General features: G+C 42.0%; 2 protein-coding genes across 9 annotated transcripts in view; one reads left to right on the top strand and one right to left on the bottom strand.

Moving 5' to 3' along the window:
* The window catches only part of LOC105558414 (facilitated trehalose transporter Tret1), a 31,464-nt gene extending 22,125 nt beyond the window's left edge, over positions 1-9,339 (top strand). For both annotated transcript variants that reach the window (XM_012006073.1, XM_012006074.1), the window contains 7 exons: positions 1,450-1,579; positions 2,636-2,771; positions 4,463-4,919; positions 5,158-5,407; positions 5,606-5,812; positions 5,921-6,113; positions 6,355-9,339. In XM_012006073.1, coding sequence (XP_011861463.1) covers positions 1,450-1,579; positions 2,636-2,771; positions 4,463-4,919; positions 5,158-5,407; positions 5,606-5,812; positions 5,921-6,113; positions 6,355-6,599 — 1,618 coding nt within the window. In that variant the 3' untranslated portion in view covers positions 6,600-9,339. The remainder of the gene's footprint in view (positions 1-1,449; positions 1,580-2,635; positions 2,772-4,462; positions 4,920-5,157; positions 5,408-5,605; positions 5,813-5,920; positions 6,114-6,354) is intronic.
* Positions 9,340-9,497: 158 nt separating this feature from the next.
* LOC105558415 (CLIP-associating protein 1-A) overlaps positions 9,498-19,034 on the bottom strand; it is a 57,125-nt gene continuing 47,588 nt past the window's right edge. For 6 of the 7 annotated variants that reach the window (XM_012006078.1, XM_012006075.1, XM_012006079.1 and 3 more), the window contains 12 exons: positions 17,749-17,929; positions 17,442-17,673; positions 16,722-16,787; positions 16,156-16,487; positions 15,746-16,049; positions 15,471-15,658; positions 15,253-15,391; positions 15,047-15,176; positions 14,805-14,964; positions 14,513-14,726; positions 14,225-14,431; positions 9,498-14,033 (listed from right to left, as the gene is read on the bottom strand). In XM_012006078.1, the coding sequence (XP_011861468.1) occupies positions 13,830-14,033; positions 14,225-14,431; positions 14,513-14,726; positions 14,805-14,964; positions 15,047-15,176; positions 15,253-15,391; positions 15,471-15,658; positions 15,746-16,049; positions 16,156-16,487; positions 16,722-16,787; positions 17,442-17,673; positions 17,749-17,929 (2,357 nt within the window). In that variant the 3' untranslated portion in view covers positions 9,498-13,829. The remainder of the gene's footprint in view (positions 14,034-14,224; positions 14,432-14,512; positions 14,727-14,804; positions 14,965-15,046; positions 15,177-15,252; positions 15,392-15,470; positions 15,659-15,745; positions 16,050-16,155; positions 16,488-16,721; positions 16,788-17,441; positions 17,674-17,748; positions 17,930-19,034) is intronic. The other variant, XM_012006077.1, reaches the window with a different exon arrangement.

Genomic DNA, 19,034 nt, shown 5'->3' on the forward strand with positions numbered 1-19,034 from the left:
TTTTAAGGCCTGTGTCCACGATGCTAGAACTTGGTCCAAGTTCTAGTTTCGAGAAACATGTGGCCAATCAACTTGCAGCTATTCCATAAAAGCTGCACGTTGATTGGCCACACGTTTCTCGGAGCTAGAACTTGTACCAAGTTCTAGCATCGTGGACACAGACCTTTAGGCACGGGCGCTGTATGGTTCATTTGACAAACATGGTTTTGTTCTGCCCGCATATTATAGCTTACGTCAATTTTCTTCCTGACATTCTTTTTTTATATTACGAGGATGGTAGATCATTAATGTTATTCCTGCGATTAAACGAATTTCACTGCAGACAAGTATTACAAGAATACGATAGCTCGTATTCGGAAGCTGCAGCTAGAAATTCGAAGATGTTACGATGGACAATACCGTTGGACCCATCCTCCCCGGAGAAACCAGTTTTCGTAATCTGTAACAGGTGCCAGGTTCGAAGCTTGGGAAAGGTCTACGAGAGAAAAGCAGAATCCGATAAACACGTCTTTATACTTAATCTAATCGCTGTGCTGCTTCTGAAAGTTACGTGACTTTTTCGTGCGTCAAGCTTCGAAATAGCGCCATAAATATAGCGCTGGCTTGTTGCAATTTTCGTGGCGGCCCAAGTTTTTACCGAACTGTTTAGAAGCGATAAAGAAATATGTCAAACAGCAAGTCGAACGGAGAAAAGTATTGGCCAAAATCGAAAACACATTGCGTAAAATGATCCATTGCGTCTCACCTATGACGCGCTTATTATTTCAACTTGAATTTTAGAAACTTCAGCATTTTCTGGACATATCTGGCATTTTTAATAATATACAGAAAATTGATTGCGAAAAAGATTGTCTCAGCCAGGGTTTGAACCTCGCGGCAAATTTTCTGTATGATTAAAAATGCCAGGTATGGTCAAGAAAATACTGAAGTTGTTAACTACTGCCGGCGACTTGAAGAACAATCTTATTGGTCGAATTTTAAACTTTACTTTAAATGTACAGCATTATCGTGTATAAATATTGTAACGTTTGTCCGCAAGAAATTAAGTCATCGCGTTCGCTCTACTGCCATAAGAAAAGTTCGAGTGTCCATTTACCGCACTGGATATAATACGACCTGCTTACATTAGTCGAAATTTAATTTAAGGCTCGCGCACTGCTGTCGAATATGCGTTCTGACATGCGAGACTCGCGAGAAATCAAAACACACGGCGGGGATCGCCGTGATAAATATTTATGAACCACGCGGTTTAAACGAACGCAGGCGAAAGGCGATACACGTTGTGTCGTCACTTAAATGGCACGTAGAGACGTCAAGTGCACGTATGTGCACTGAGAAACGGTCGCCGTAAATTGCAACTCGGTGAGGTAAAAAGAGACTCGTGCCGATACGACGTTAGTTCCCGATTTGCTTGACGATCGATTGACGATGTCCCGTTGTGCGTTTCAGCGTGGAGCGGGAGGCGTCGAAGAACATCGAGGAGAACGAGCGAGAGTGCTTTAAAGATGCGATTGTATCGAGTCGGAGCCTCAACAAGGGTTTCGTCGAGCCGACGAACCTTAGGAATGCCATCCGAGAGGTACCAATTATCTCACGAGGGATAATTATTGTTCTTCACTTTAGGGCGGCGGCACGTTTCCTACGCGGAAATGCTTTCCGAAGGCCGTGTCCCTCTGATTAAAGATGCGCGAACTAGGGCTGCATTCGGGAGCTCACCATCAGCGCTACTTAACGCTGAAAGCGTCATTCTATCTTCATTGCCCCCATTATGCGCCGAAGAAATATAGGGCGACGCTCTCAGCGCTAAGTAGCGGTGATAACGAGCTCCCGAACGCACCCTAGGTTCGAATACTAATCGAATCGAGCCGGGTGAGATTCGAGTTGAATTTGAACTTCTGTCGTTCGAACGTGAGCTATTCGAACATTTCGAATCTAGGTAGTTTCAATCGTATGTAATATATTTGCAGGGTGTTTTGTAATACCCGCCTCACCTCTGATTTACGAATAGAACGGGCTAGAGTCGAAAGGTCCTGTACCATTTTGCAACTTTCGCAATAGTTAACGAGTTATTAATTATTAAAAATCACTGCCTTAGCCCGGCCTAGCGCGCGAGGAGTTGCTTATTATACGTAGTCGTATGTCATGAACAACTCCCCGAGCGCCTAGCAACGCCGATCGCGGGACGGCCGCATCTCGCCGTGCGCTTGAATTGAACAGTGGACCGGGCTAAGGCGGCGATTTTTAATTAATAACTCATTAACCATTGCGACAATTGCAAAATGGTGGAGGACTTTTCAACTCAGTCTAACCCGTTCTATCTGTAAATAAATGGTGAGGCGAGTATTACACGACACCCTGTATATACATAGTCAATCTTATAAAATCATATTTTCCGATAATCAGCAAAACAGTGCGTGTTAATAGATGCATTCGGTACTACAACCACTCACTGAGCGATTAAGTAGCGGTAAAATGTGGTTAACGCTCACCTTCGGATCCGAGCCAGTGTTGATAATAAAATGAAGCATTTTCTCGCGTGTTTCGCGGAGCTTACAATTAGACACGGAGTAGAAAAGTAGCGAGCCAAGGCGAAATGTTCGTGGAAGTTGTACACATCGCTTTTGAACCTTCGCAGATCGTTGCCTGCATCGTTGCGGCGTCTTTCCACATAGCGGTAGGCTTTACCATGGCATATTCAGCAACTCTCATTCCTCATCTTGAGAAAGAAGGCGCGGAGTTGCATGCCACGAAGGAGCAAACTTCCTGGATAGGTGAGATTTCACAAATATGTATATGCGTACGAGGTCACGCGATAACAGAGGAGCGCACGGCATTATTCCGTCAAGGAGATTACGCGCGCAATATCGATTGAACCAATGAGAACAGAAACGAGTCATTTTGGCCCAAATTGAATTTAACAATGGATCTCTGCTCCAGCATAAAACTAAAGTATTAGAAAGAAATTTTCGAACGAAAACTTATTTTAACGAGCCCTCTCTTCAAAATAGCGTAAAACCAATTGAAAATTCATACGCTTATAAAATAGTTTTTGTTTTCCTCAAGTATTCCCACACAGCAAGATATATCAGATATCATTTCGCCGATCATATTCGAGAAAACTCGTAAACGATATATCCTAAATATTTTAAGGATATCACACTTCTGATATCTCTTTAAAAAAAATATTGCTTATATTTTTATTATTTGTTTCGTTCTTAAATAATTGTTTATTATTTGACTTGTCCTCAAAATAAGTTTTAGGCTTATCTATTAAAAAAGAAATGGTATGATTAAAAAAAATGAAAAAAAGATTATTCCGAATGCATATTCCAAAGACATTCTCGACGAAAATTCCAAAAACGTTCTTCCTTGTTATGAATATACGATTTCTAATTGTAATAATCTATATATATTTACAGAATAATTGATTGGAATATTCCGAAATTAAGAATATTTGCACCCCAGAAGAATATTCATGGAACTATGTGAGCTATCTGGGATATCACAGATGACAAAGTCATGACTTTAGAATCTGGAAGACGTCTCACAGATAACCAAGTGACATCCGAATAGGTTTTTGTATCAGATATTGTAATATTTAGATATCTCCTAGACATTTTTTGCTGTGTGGGTTTGACTTTGTCACAGGTACCCTTTCTGCCCTAACCGACTCGCATTACGATAACCGCTTGAGCTCCTTCCGTGAATAATGCACATATTAAATACGTGGAACAATGACGACGCGAGATAAGCTACTATGTAAACATTACGATATGTTTATCGTAAAATGGATGAGTATTGTAAATACGCAGTCATTATTGATATCATTAACAGTTAGCTGCCTTCCCTATCGAAGTGTCGAGAGTATTACGTAAAAGTTGTAATTATCAGGAGAAAACCATACGTGCACGTCGCCGTGCGTGTCTGTTGCACGAGATGCCTGATGCCAGTTGCCTGATCGATCATCGTGTTCTGATTAAATTCGCGTTACGCAAGATCAATCTGTGCCCATCGGCATCGCAATCTTCTCGCGGCAACGGAAGATTGTTTTCTTCTACAATAGATACATTTTCAGTCTCGAATGCAGACGATCGTAGTCCACAATCCCAATCGAGATGTCTCTTATTCGTAATACTTTGTCGAGTCGTGTGCAAAGAATTAAAAATGGCTGTCTACGATTAGCCGGAGAAAGTATCTCTTTTGTAACCGAAAAAAGAGTCCGGGATTTGTAACGTAAGAACGAATTCTTTTTGAACCCTCGAGATTTTTAAAACGGAAATGGATAGGGGAAAGCATATAGCTCCGAAAGTCAAAGAGAATTCTTTTTCTATCCGGGAGTCCTCCTTACTGTAAAAGTGCGCCGGAACGTTAATAAAGCGAGGTGTACAAAGTATAAAACGAAAAGATACGCGTGAATTAAGGACCGAGGGCGTAAAATAAATGAGATCGATGTGATTCTCAGCCAGCCTGGCGGTCGTGAGCGCGCCGGTTGGTGCCGTATTAGGGGGCTTCCTGATGGAGACGTTTGGCCGATTGAAAACCCTGCAGATCGGCGCGATTCCCTCCGTGATCGGCTGGATCCTCATCGCCTGCTCGACAAATATACCGATGTTGCTGGTCGGTCGTTTGTTAACCGGACTGGCGACCGCCCTGGCGACCTCGCCAGCAATCGTCTACATCACCGAGGTGGCCAGGCCGGAACTGCGCGGCTCCTTGATCTCATTCGGGCCGACGCTGGCGTCGTTCGGCATGGTGCTGTGTTATGTGAAGGGTGCTTACCTGCACTGGGACATCGTCGCCTGGCTCAGCATCATCTACTCGATCGTGCCCATCATATTGGTGCAGCTATTCGTGCCCGAGTCGCCCGTTTGGCTCGTCTCGAAGGGCCGCATCGACGACGCCAAGAAGTCCCTGGAATGGTAAGTCCAACCTGGTTATTAAAACTGACAAAATTCTTACAGACTTGAAATAGTATAAAACTAACGAGTACTAATGCTCTCGCCTCTCGTTTGAGAACAACCGACGAGATGGTTAACGTAAATGCTCATCGAGATGAATTTCTAGGGCTTTCTACTAACAACAAGACTCTGCGATCTTTTCGATCTTCTTATTCTTAAAATACACGTGAATAATTGACGACTCTGATGCTGCCCGCAGGCTTTACAAGAACGAGGTATCGGAGAGCAAGACATCGGTGGCCGAGGTGCAATTTATCACTATTATGAAGGAGAACGAAATTAAACTGAGCGAACAACGGCGAAGCAAACACGGCACTGCGTCCAGCAAATGGCGGGGATTCCTCAAACCGACCGGATGGAAACCCATGGCGATACTCTTCCTGCTCTTCTCGTTTCAACAGTTCTCCGGAATTTACATCACGCTATTCTACGCAGTGACTTGGTTTCAAGTAATTAAACAATATCTGTATACACTATATACAGTTTTAAGCATCTTATGCTTTCTCGTATTTTGTACATTGGATTCTATCAAGATTTATATATATATGTATGTAGTGATATTTAATTTTATTTGTCGATGATCGATTTGCATAAATTGGCAATCTCGACGCAGTAAGACCGGATATCGAACCTACTACTATTTTCAGGAAGTGGGCTCGGGCGTGAATGAATACATAGCGTCGATTTTGGTGGGCGTCACGCGCTTCCTGTGCTCCATGGTGAACACGTGGCTACTGAGGCGGTACAAGAGACGAATATTGTGCATAATATCGTCTTTCGGGATGGCTCTGTGCATGATTGTCTCCGGTTACTACACCTTGAACATCAAGAACGGCGATCGCAGCGGGTATTGGGTAAGTTCCGGGGATCACCCCTCCTTGTGGTTTTATGAAAGTTAATTCTTTTGCGGATGATTGAGTACAATTAAGACACGTGTGGAAACTGTGACGTAACGTTCGCAGGTACCGGTGGCTTGTCTGTTACTCTACGTATGCACGTCGATGATCGGGATGCTGACCATTCCGTGGACCATGACGGCGGAATTGTTCCCGACCGAGATCCGCGGGTTCGCCCATTCCGTCAGTTATTCCATAGCGAACCTGCTAATGTTTGCCGCGTTGCAGAGCTACAGAAGCTTGCAGACTTTCCTAGGAGGTACGACACTCGGAATATTTACATCTCACACGTATAATTAATGTCATCATATCTTGCCCGTCTCTTTCGTGTTCTAATTAGTTTCGTGTTACTTAACATTTTTCATTCAACTTTCCTTTTATTATATCTAAAATCGAATCTCGATGCTCTTGCTCATTTTTCGAGGACAAAAATTAAGGCTCGCGACTTCCGTATCTCAAAATTAAGGCCCTAAAACTAAGGCGCTTTCTTCTGTTTCAAGGTTCATACGCGGTGCAGTGGTTCTTCGCCGGCGTCTCCGTGGGAGCGGCTATTTTCGTGTGGCTAATGCTGCCGGAGACGCACGGGAAGAAGCTGTCGGAGATCGAGGAGTACTTTCATAATAATTTCCTGGCCCTGGGAGCGAAGAAGAAGGACAGAATACGGCAAGCCGCGAGGAGGGCTCAGCAGAACACGAAATCACCAGCGACCGAGCCGCTCAATCCGAAAACCATATGCAATGTTTAAGAAGCTCGCTCTCTCTCTCTCTCTTTCTTTCTCTTATTTTCCTTTTCGCTCTTTTATTATAATTGGCAAATTTTGTATGAGAGTTTTTAAGTTGTCTCGAGAAAATGAAGGAGAAGCATTAGACACTACTCACGCAACTAGTCTCGATTCTTACGCGACGGATTTTCAAATAACTTCACGCCAGAAATATATTTGGATACGCAAAATGCCATTTTGATACTGATGATATAATTATTATAATTAATCAGATTTATTCGTTCGACGTGAATCGCATCTGGCGAAACAATCGACGGGAATGTTCGAAAGAGTGCACAACTTTACGTATGGAACGGTGAATAAAGTTCGACGTTACAACTCGAATACGATGTCGTTGCTTTCATTTATTCTCACTTGTTGTTAAACAATTCAAAATTGATCTAAACGCTCACGCGTGACATGCATTTCCATTATCGTGAATGTACACGATAAAGACGAAGGCGAGTGAAAAAATTTTCAATCTTCAATGTTCCGCTCGTGGCTGGATTAGAGCTGATAAGACACGTCGAGATATAATTACGAGAGAGAAAGAGAGAAAGGTAATAATATCGCGCGGAGAAGAACGCGAGAGCGTTCGAACATAGTGCCTCCAATTTTCCTTTCGACAATTGCACGCGAGAGTTATTGTTACAGTATTATGTTGCCGATCTGATGTCGCGTAGGTTTATTATCGCAGAATCGATCGCGATAAAGGATTCTCCGTTTTTCCAATCTGTCGCTCGATTTTGCCATAGCTTTTTACTTCAACGGCGGACCTCGAGAAGAGATTAAACCACTTACAAACATACCATAGGCAATTTCAAATAGTGAACATATAGCAAAATGAATAATCACAAATGTTCAGATTGCTTCTGAAGGAGCAGAGCTACGCAAGCTCGCTGTGATCGAGTTTACTAAGCGGATTATCTGTTCACGTGTAGCGCCGTTTACTTAGAGTAGATACTTAGATCATTCAAGAAGTATTAGTTTCATTTAGCATCTTTAAGTATCATTTAGACGGAGCGAAACATTGTTCGAAAAAGTAACACTTGCAACAGTGACTGCAAGTCTTCGCGGGATTTGAAAAATATTCATATTCCATTCATCAATACCGTGCAGATAAATTTCAAGGAAAAAGAACGACATGGGCATAATCACGTTTGACACTCACGTTTCAACGATAAGACATGTAATTAAAAAAATGACTACATTGTAATTTAATTAATTGAATAGTAATTCAATAACTTGTTGCGTGTATCAGATGGCCTTAAACGATTTTGAAAGAGCGTTCCGTCTAAATAGACTTTTGAAGGAGAAACCGTCGAACAAACCTGTAACGAACGGCACTGGTCGTCAGAAGGATCGGCGGGCCGAGCTATATATTTTTATACGTTTAAATATGCCATATACGAATGTGATAAGCTACAATAAAAGACGTACCTCCCATGATTTCCGGCTTGCGCTGGCGACTCGGTGCCGTTCACCGGCGCTTTTGCAGGATACGTTTCATCTCCGACCGATGGACTGGTTTCATCGCAACTTATGGATTTATAGTTGATATTCATTGACAGTATTCATAGTCTGATTTTTGCAAGAATATGAATCTACTTGAATAACATATATCTGATTGTTTCGATGAGAAGAGCCGATGAAGCCAAGCTCGATGCAACTGGCCATCAACGAATCTACTTTTATCACATGTGATACCATTTTCTCGACCCTTGTTTTTCTTGTTTCCGGCGAAAAATGGACGAGCTTCAATATCCGATTTATCCTTAGCGTGGAACCTTCCGGTATTTGTCTCTCGGAAGATCTTTTTGCGAAATGATTCCTTTTTACAGCGAAACAAATTCTTATTTAAAGATCGGGTAATTATGCATAAAAGGGGCCTCCCCTCCGATTTTATTAATTTTTTGAATATGTTATTGGGGGGTCTTCCCGAGTAATTTCATATATATATGTATACACGTATATGTATATATATGTATATATACACTATATATATATATATAAGGGTTGGACTCAATTACAATAGTTTCGAAGATATAAGCTAAAAAGGATAAAAAAATAAGTATTTGATAAGTTTTATCTCCGAAACAATTTGAGTCAGACTCTTATATATGTATATGAAATTACTCGGGAAGACCCCCCCCCCCCCAAGAGCATGCTAAAAAAATTAATTAACTCGGAGGGGAGGCCCCTTATGCATAATTACCAAAGATCGTATTGTACAAGTCTCCGAAGAGCTGGCGCGACATGGTACCAGGTGCCATTGTCGCAAAAATGAATTTGGAACAAAAGAGAGATTTCCCTCGTTTTCTCCTCGTTCTGCCGCTTTTCCTCGTGTATACGTGATGATATTTAGATCGATATACATCGTTTCGTTACATGAGCTTTTACTACACTGTACATGGATGCCATTGTTTATATTGAACAGTTTAATAAAGCGTTTGTAATACAAAGCGCTTGTCCTAGATTGATTATGACCTCATAGATGGTGAAATCGCTCAGAAATTATTATCAATTACGCAATAACGACGAATGCAAGACCAATCGCACAAGATCAATGCGCTAATACTATACCCTCCAAAGAAAGTAAGCCCTAGAAATGAAAAAGTTTCACGACTAGCAAATTTATTTACATTAACATATTAAGCGACTATTTAATAGATTTCGTTAATTTTACATGTTTATACGAGTGGAAATAAAACTATTACGTGAAAAATACATCTAGAAAATGATCTTAAAAGTCACAGCACGAACATAATTCAATTTTTAATTTCTTTTTTTTTTGGAATTAAGACTTTTTCCCTTACAATTAGCAGAGCAGAATTTTTCGTAAAGTCTCGATAAAAAAATGCGGGATTGATTAAAAAGGCCGGGTTGGGACCAAACGTTTATTTCCTCGGGAGATTTTCGCCGCAGCCTGATCGGTCTCGAATGAATCGAGCGAGCGAACAATGACAGAAATCGCTATTGCAATTGCCAAGCTCAGCCATGTACTTAGTGTGATCTTCATTGATACTGAAGCGAGAGAGAGGGGGAGGGAGGGAGGAGAGACGGCATACGCGCGAAATGCGGGGAGCATTAATGACCGGCGTCTCGTAGCAATGCTTTATTATGTCAAGTTGGCAATTACAATAACAATACAGTGTAATATCGTCGCGACGGTGGCTTATTATTCAGATTTATCGGCGTGAAAAAATCTCGAGTTAGGGCTCCTTCTCTTCGCGTTTTGTTCCTCATTATTTTAATTCCTCCTCTCGGGCCTCTCGTCTCTGTTACTCGAGGCTCATCGAGCCGGATTCGCGGACCGGGCGCGAACCGGAGTGCCGTTCGTGCGCGTACATTCGCGTTCGTTCGCGCTCGCCCGCTTGGCTCGGACCCGGCTTCACGTTCCTCGGTATCGCGCGCGTACATCCTGACGCGGGAAGGGAAACGAGCGCGGGAAGAGATGCAACGACGAATGTACGTTCTCGCTGTTGCGAAACGTTCCGAAACGGCCGGGGATCACGGTCGATCGGCGCCTTCCGGGAAGTCCTACAACGATACGCGCGATGAAGAACAGATCACGAGGGTCGGCTACGCGGCTCACCGCGCTCTTTATTTTTATTTTTTCTTAATACGCGACTGAACGTGTAAAATTTTCATGGCAACGCAATAATTAGCACAATAGCGCTCTCCGCTTCGCTCCTAAATAATCGCGCGTACTTTCACGGGGAATCAAATTGAACCTTCTCCGCCGTCGAAGAAGCTCACGTCCAAGGTGTCCGTGGTGACTTCTCGCGTTTCAGAAAAGCAAGCGCGCGCGCGCACGTGGAATTAATATTCCTGTCCGATAGTCGAGCCTTCGAATCGCGCGGGGGAGATGATCAACGCGCCGATCAAAGCGGACGAATGAAATCGCGACTGCCGGATGCGGGGAAAAAAATTGCAAGAAACGCGGTAGCGGTGCACACGTGGAGGGAAGGGGGCGGACACGACAGAAATTCATTATGCGCGCGGGACAGTTGACAGTGGATGTTAACATTGAAATGATAACGCAAGGGGCTTACGTCCTACAGCCCTCCGTGGGCGACCGAACGATCCGGCTCGCGTTCGCGCGAGGAGAAGGGAAGGAGAGGCTGCTCGCCGAGGATCGTTCGTTCATCCCCCAATTCCTCATGTATATCACACACGCATCGAGTTACAGTTACAACGCAAGTCGAGTATAATAATAACGCTCGTAAAACTTAACAGAACAAGCGAATCGATAAACACGATCACCACGCAGAGCCTGGGCTGTGTCAGAGAGCCTCGTATCCTCAGCACGACCAACGCTGCAGGCAGTGACGACGAGCTACCTAATCCGTATATCAATTATCATATATTACGTATAATAATATAATTACACGTTCTACATATTATATATATATATATATATATTGTATATGTATATATATACACAACCGGTACACGTCACACAGGCCATGCCCTAAATCGGTGTGAGGTCAAATGGATCGCCGCGCAAAGTGTTCGGAAAGTTGGAGTTCAGCGCAAGAAGACGAGATTTCGCAGGATGTACATTACAATTACACGTCGTGTATACATATGTGTATATTCGCAGCAGATTTTGCGAATAGACGACCTGCTCGATTCTTGCGGCGAGTCCCTCAAACTTGATACACTTAATTTTGCAGGTGGCCCGTTACACAATTGGCGCATTTGAGCATTCAGCCGCGATTTAAAGGCGCGATTAAAGTCCTTCAATCGGTACGCCGCGCGGAACAGCGATCATTTAAATGCGCAACGAGGATCCGTCTCGTCTCTCCCTACGAGAGCTACCGAACACCATTATTAAACCGTTACTTCTCGACAATAATTTGACAATTCAGCATTTTGAACAAAGTGTCGCACAAGCGCAGAGTAATACACGCGTGTGGAATAAATATCTATTCGTGAAATGTACTTTCGAGATCCTATTCGGAGCGCAGAATGGGAAAAATATCGAGTCCATCTAGAATTTCTCTATGCTACGAGAATAATCGACAAGATCTTTCTCTCCTTCCTTTTTTTTCTTCTCTTCTTTATCGCGAAGCAGTGTTCATTTATACGACGTCGGCAACAGTCAAAGACCACTCGCGTAACTCCCTCCTCTGTAATCTCGACCGTGCTATACGCGAAATTGTTTCTAAGTGATGCTGAAAGACAATCTTCAATCAAATCCCGTCGCGTCGACGCCGAAGGCACCAAGTAAAAGAAATAGTCCGTCTCGCGTTTTCCCTTTCAAATTACTCCTCGCTCTATTCATTCCGGGTATTTTGCGTTTTCTTTGGCACTATTTGGCCGTATTGTATTTCGTAGACGTAAATTATCGCGTCATCACGCTGAATTATCGAGGTATTATCAGACATTCGCATTTTACCATAAATGACTCACGTTTCTCCCTACCTGTTTACGTCCGGTATATTCACATTCACGTCCAACGTTTCCAAAGAAAAAAAAATATATATATTTTATCGACATCTCGTAATGATTCGCCGTGATAAATTTATAATAAAATTAGATTTTATTATCCTTATGTATCGTGACTAAATGTATGTAGTAAGAAAAGGACAAAAGGGGTGATCTACGACGAAGAATATATAATATATAATTTTTTTTCTTATACAGTAAACAGAAACGACAATGGCACAAAGTGTTACTAAACTCGTTACGTTAGCGTTTGATTTAGTGTTCGTTTAATTATTGGCAACGTGATGAATAGTTTAAGTGTTAACGTTAATTTCGAGCAGATCAATTTACTAATCACTGCTACTTTATGCTTGCTTCGTAGACACGCGCTAATCTCTCAGCCACGCAAATCTCTCATTCTCTCACACTAAAATCGTGCTTTTCTCTCGCTCTCTCTCATTCTTTTATATATATACATGTATATATATATGTATATATATATGCATTATTTCTGTGTCTATATGCATGGTTCATCAAAAAAGACTCGACTACCCCGTTTGTGTCTTTTACGTCATTGTGCGTCCTTGGGAATCTGACTAGCACGTAGATTTCAAACGAATAAATTATACACTTTCCACTTTTCCTTTATCACGTGTCGTTGCTGTGAGGTGCGTCACGACGTATTGTCGGACATGCGATTACGCTCGACGCTGAACGTAGATTCGGCACTAAAAGTAAACAAGCATACGATATATTTAACATATGTTGATTAATCCGCGTGATTAGTGTTCGATTGCGCGCTACGAGAAATATTTAACTCATTGTCCGTAGACAGTGATGCTGCATCGCGTTTCCTCAGTTTATCATTTGTCTCGTTGAATTATCAGTTTCTCATGGCTGGCTGGAAGAGGTTCGGAGTCTCCGGGAAAGAAAAGGTGCTTTTCAATCCCGCTGCTTGCGAAAAGGGAAATAAAAGCTCGGCCGTGGCCATATCAACAGAAATACTGTACTTTCTGAATACTGAAGCTCCTCACCATAAAACACACACGGCGCAGCTCGCATAAATTATTATCATCGTATGTACAGTATCGTTGTAAGAAAATTAAAAAAGGCGATTAGCAAAATTGAATCGAGAAGCCATGCACTTGGCAAAGTGAATATATAATATTGTATAATTTCGCGAACAATCTTTCCAGAGTATACCTCGAGCGAGCGTATCACGGAGCAATATTCAAGGACGTATCTACTGACCGAAGTTATGACGCTCGCTTGAACGCGCACTTGTACGATCAATCGTACAGCAACACAACCGTTTCATGCTCGTAAAGAATGAAAGGAATCGTTGAACCGTGTGTTACGAATTCCTTTTGCAAGCTTCACTCTCTTAATGAGAATCAACCTACACGTATAAAACGTCCTTAATATTCTATAAACAAATTCGACAAACGTAACGTCAGAACGATTACCGTCGCGCTGATTCCGCACACATCACCATCGTCTCAGAACAGCGACTCGCACGCCGTCGCGAAGTGACGCACACACACACACGTACACACATACACACACACACGCGCGCGCATACATATGCATGCACACATCAGTCTCTGTCGTATCAAAACTTCCGAGTCATATTGTTAAAACCGTCGACACGTCGACAATCATGACGGATCGGACTTACTGAGGAAGCTAACAAGCATTCGCTCATGCCGCGCGCTGAAGCGGGCGAATCTCTTAAGTATCGCGACCCTGAGAGTCGTGGTATTGGATGTTAGTTTTTTTTTATTAATTCTTGTTACATCGCGGACTCGCAGGCTGACTATTAGCCTGTTGCTGTGCTCGCTGTACGTAAATGTTTAGCAGCTTCAGCTTGCTGGAGTACAGCGAGTTCAGATGTGGCTTCAGCACCTCCTCGCCGACAGCGACGTGGATCGCCACCATGCAGAAGACCGCGCTCTTGCGAACCGCGCTCTCGGTGTCGTCGTAAGCCTGTGAAGAGAAATAAAATTAATATATATCACAAAAAAAATTAATATAGACGTGAAGTACAAGTTTTGCAGAAGTTTACTCAGTAATTATACTGGAAAAACCTTCTTTCGTTAAGAACGTTTCAATAAACGAAGAGCGACGGCTTTTGAAATATTCAGGAGGATAATTTCGATAATATATCGTTGGTTTACCTTTATAAGGCCAGGCATAACCTTGCTAAGATGAGGTTCTATAGCGTCCCGACCCCAATGCTCCACCACCTTGTGCAACATTTTTATCGCGCCCATATTCATCGGATACGGTTCTGTAGCGATTATAGTGGAGACCAAATGGATAATTTGTTCCGGCTTCAAAACCATGGCCATTGTCGCCGCGCACTTCTCCGCGTTCCAATGGACCTGTTATGAACGGCGCCATAGATATAATGATAGCACTTTTAATTCCTGTTAGTTAAAAAGTAAAACGCGATCGATACTCACTGGAGACCTACCGCCGCTGCTGCTGGAAGATTCGACTTTTTGATCATCCGATTTGTAGGCATAGATCACTTTCAGTATTAATAATTCATTGTAAGACGAAAAGCTTTCTACCAGGTCGGGGCATTTAAGCATATCAATTAGCGTTTGCAGCACTTCTACTTGTATCACCTTCTCGTCATTGGATAAGCTGTCTAAGAGAACTTTGAGCACTTTCCTAAAATATTAGACAATTGTTAACATCGCCAGGATTAAGTCGCCGCGTGAGATACGCGCGAATTACAGCGTGACATACTTGAAATTTCGTTTAATGTATGACGGATCGCCCTCGCGGACATACAGTTGAAATTCTTGCAATGCCGTTACTTTGTCCGCAGTTTGTCCAACTTTAGATTGCAGAGCTTTAACTGTATTGTCCACAATTTCTGGTCTGTTTATCAAATCTGGCGATGAACCTGAGTACGAAATATATCATGAGACATTTCGATTTTGTTATACGCAGATCTTGCTGAATTAATAGCAAAATTAAGTATGTACCATGCGTTTTATAACCGTTGTTCTCTTGAGGTAGAATCAAGTCACCGGCAATCGTATCGGATCCGTTCACCGTTATGTTACTAACAGATCGTCCCCGTTGCGTTGGTGAGGAAACCGACGAGGATCGTCCCTGAAAACAATAATGAGGATAGCTGCGGGTTTTTACGGTTGTTTTCTGTCGTGTTTATTTATCTCATCAAGCTTACAGAATTGGATAATGTAAGACCTTCCATTCTTTCCTCGACATCCGCCATATTGCTGATACCGCTGTCTTTGCTGGTAGTGGCTCTTTCCAAACGTTCGAAGCCGTAATTTTGAATTTCGGCGGTCGTACGTCGCAGAGATCTGTAAGTAGAACTTTAAAAGTTGAAGACGTTTCGAAATTATTAAGTCTAAATATAATATTGCGAATGGCGAAACGTACTTGTATACTTCTTCCAGATTTTCGTCTCCTCCATCGATTTCAGTCTTCACATCCACTTTAATGTCGTTTTTCGCTTTCGTTCGAGCGGGCGAGCTCTGCGCTCTGGGCGGCGGCGTACCGGGCGATGCCGGGTTACTAGAAGCGGACGATTTCCTCAGGTGGTTCTGCACCAGAGGCCAGGCTGTTTCCTAAAGGAAGAGAAACAATGATTCAGCGCGAGAGCATGAGGGAAGAAACGCTGACGGATAGACAAATGGTCAATTCATTCAACGCACTTGATAGTATTTTGGTAACTCGGAGAGTATCATAGTAACTTGAGGCGGATTAAGATTGTAAAGTGATATCACAGCGTTCTGCGCGTGCCTCCTCACGTCGTGGCTTTTGCCGTCGTTTGACCAGTCGAGCAGCCGTGCAAGTGCTGTCGCTGCAGAACTGCCTAGCGCGGACGGTTCTGCCGTCTCAGCGATCTGCGTGATAAAAGTCAATGCTGCTACTTTCACGCGAGAATTTGGTGTTTGTGTTGGATCTGTCAGATACCTCATCACAGCCGGTAGGAGCTGTTGGCCCGGAAAACAGTCTCTGGACAAATCATTACACATGTGTAATACGTTGAAGATTTAACAGTTGCAATAAACTTGATAACACAGAAGGTACAGTATTGTGTAAAACTCGTATGAATGCTCACCTCACAACGTCAAGCGTTTTGTGAATTTTGGTTTGTATAGATCCCAACAGATCGGTACCCAATTTATTAAGAAGTCTCGCGCACAAAACATACAGCCAGTCGCCAAGACCTTCGTTATGAGTAATTATTAATTCATTCAACGTGTCCAAAAACAAACTGAACACCTTGGTATGAGAATCCATAAACATTTTCGTAAAAATATCCGTCACTCTACGCAAATCTGTTGCTGTCAACGTATTTCCGCTGCTCAAATAATGTTGTAAACCCACTAAGCCTTCCTTTCTGTCGCCCCAGTGTTTGTGAGCACAGTTTTCAATAATCTCTTTGATGTCCTGTAAAGTGAGAGAAAAAAATTGTTGCTCGTTTCTTTTAAAATTTTTACATTGACACATAATCATATTCTAAAGAAACATTGACGTGAAAAAATAACATAAAAAGGGTCACAAAATAAATGATCTCCTTTTCTAACAACGACATACAATAGCTGTACTGATTAATTTAAAGGTATTTATATAAGTCAGTTTTACTTGAATGTGCAGAAATGAAAAGACAGGAATTTAACAAACCTTCGGGATAGACTGATCCCATAGATCACGGTATAGTCTCGGTTGAGAGCCACTCCATGAGAACGACTAATGGGTAGATGGGCGATGGAGATGTGGAGAACAGAACGGCGTGTCGCGTTAGTCCAAACCAAACAAATACGCCGCAACAAAACAAAAAGTGAAAACCAGACATGCATTAGCTACATCGTCATACAGTGCTAAAAGCTTTATGCATTATATCGGTATTCTCGTTTTCTTCATTTAAGAAAAACTTGGTTCGTTTAAATAATATAAAATAGTAAAATAATTTCATTTTATATTAACAAGAAATTCTCTGTTAAATAATAAAACAGAAATATTCATATGAAATTTGAATATAAATTTTTGCGTGCTATTCATATTAAAATAAAATCCAAGTATCGTGTATAGGCGTTAACTAATCAATTATAAAAAGCGGTAGATCTGTCATCATATCAAAACGTGTGTAAATTTGTAATATTAATATGACACATGAGATAATATACATATGTGTGAAAATGTTGGTCAATTTCTTTCTTGTAAACGCGCGGGCGCGGGTGTGTGCTAGCTTACAAAAATTAATTTAACGCTAAACAATTACGTAACTTCGACTCTGTGACATATGTCTACTTTTTGATCGAAGCAACAAAAATTCAATGCTGAAGCCAACGAGAGTGCGCCACTTTCTTACTTCTCCGATTTACTAATAAAACTTGCACTTACATCACTAGCTCGTCTAAAACTGTCTATGCTTCTTTCGGAACATATGCTGCTGTTTTCGCTATCGTCGCTATGATCCCCTTTATTGCCCGGTATTCTGGTGTAGTTATCGATACTATCAAAGGTCAAAGCGTCCGCCAAAGCGGACTCTGCTTCGCGCGACTTCTGCAGCATCTTCTGCGCCATAACTGGCGGCCTAGTGCTGTCTGTCGGCGACATGTGCAGATTTCTCCCTCTATCGATTCAAGTAATTCGTATTATTATTACACGTTTACAGCACATTTGCAGTAAACGGAATTGTTGCACTTACCTCAGTTTGCTCGCGAAACTCCTGTCCATGCCGAATCTCTGTGGACTGGGCTCGCGACTGTTGCTTGTGCTGCCAATGGCGTGTCCGGATAATCGCCTTGGTCTGCCTATCAGCGATTCGCCTTCGCGATTATACGTGGCGTAGCTTAATCTGGACGACGGGGAACCCGATCTACTACTAGCTGTTGTGGAAAAACAAAAGTTTTCATTCAATATCCATCGTTGCACGTCTCATTGTTTTCAAAGAAAATTATTCTTAAATTTCATAAGTTTTATCGACCTACACTGGCTATAGCGATTTTTGTTGACCGTATCAAGCTATTAAAATTCTTATTGCGAAAAATATTACCCCAGCCAGGATTCGAACCTGGGACCTCCCTACAATCCGTGACGGGCGTCTTAGCCAGCTCGACCACCGGGGCTGTGATAATACTATTCGCAATAACGTGTATATAACTTTAAGATGTTGTTTACGCGTCTTATTTCGACTTTCCAGAAACTGTGCGTCGATACGGATTGTCGACCGCATAATAACCTGTCGATACGCGATTTTTTAGAATTTTTCCTTTTCCCTTCCCTCCCCCTGATCCCATTCCTCCTAACGGAGGAAACCAAGTTTTTGGTCCTTGGTGTAATAATTAATAAATTAATAACATCAGTTGTTGGACACCATTACACAGCCCCACAAAAAAAAAGTGTCGGGGTTCGAGGATCAGAGTATCCTACCCCTATGTATTTTGAGCCGCTGAACACGAATCTGATGTCCGTTTTGCTCCATTACGTCAGGATTTTTTTCTAACCTTAAAAAAAATGGCGAATCTTTGGAGGTATACGAAATTTTTTTTAAATTGATGGATTTACATAAAACTTGGTATCTAGGGTAATTTGGGGTCGCTGATTACGAATCTGAAGTTAGATTTTTAAAATTCAAAATGGCGGATCCAATATGGCGAACAAATTTTTCGAAAATTTGTGAATTTTTAGAAATTTTTTAAAAGTTGATGGATTTGCATGAAACTTGTTACTTAGAAGTTTTTGGGGTCGCTGATTACGAATCTGAAGGTAGATTTTCTAAATTCAAAATGGCGGATCCAAGACGGCGGACATTTTTTAAAAAATTAATGGTTTTTTATGAAACTTGGTACGTAGGGGTTTCTTGGGCCGCGGATTATGAATTTGAAATTATTTTTTCAAAATTCAAAATGGCTGATCCAATATGGATATGACAAAAATTAAAAAAATAATGATTTTTTAAAAATCGGGTATATTGGAGTTTCTAAAGGCGTT

This window comes from Vollenhovia emeryi, unplaced genomic scaffold (assembly GCF_000949405.1).
Source record: "Vollenhovia emeryi isolate VEMERY1.0 unplaced genomic scaffold, V.emery_V1.0 DF939346.1, whole genome shotgun sequence".
NCBI lineage: Eukaryota > Metazoa > Arthropoda > Insecta > Hymenoptera > Formicidae > Vollenhovia > Vollenhovia emeryi.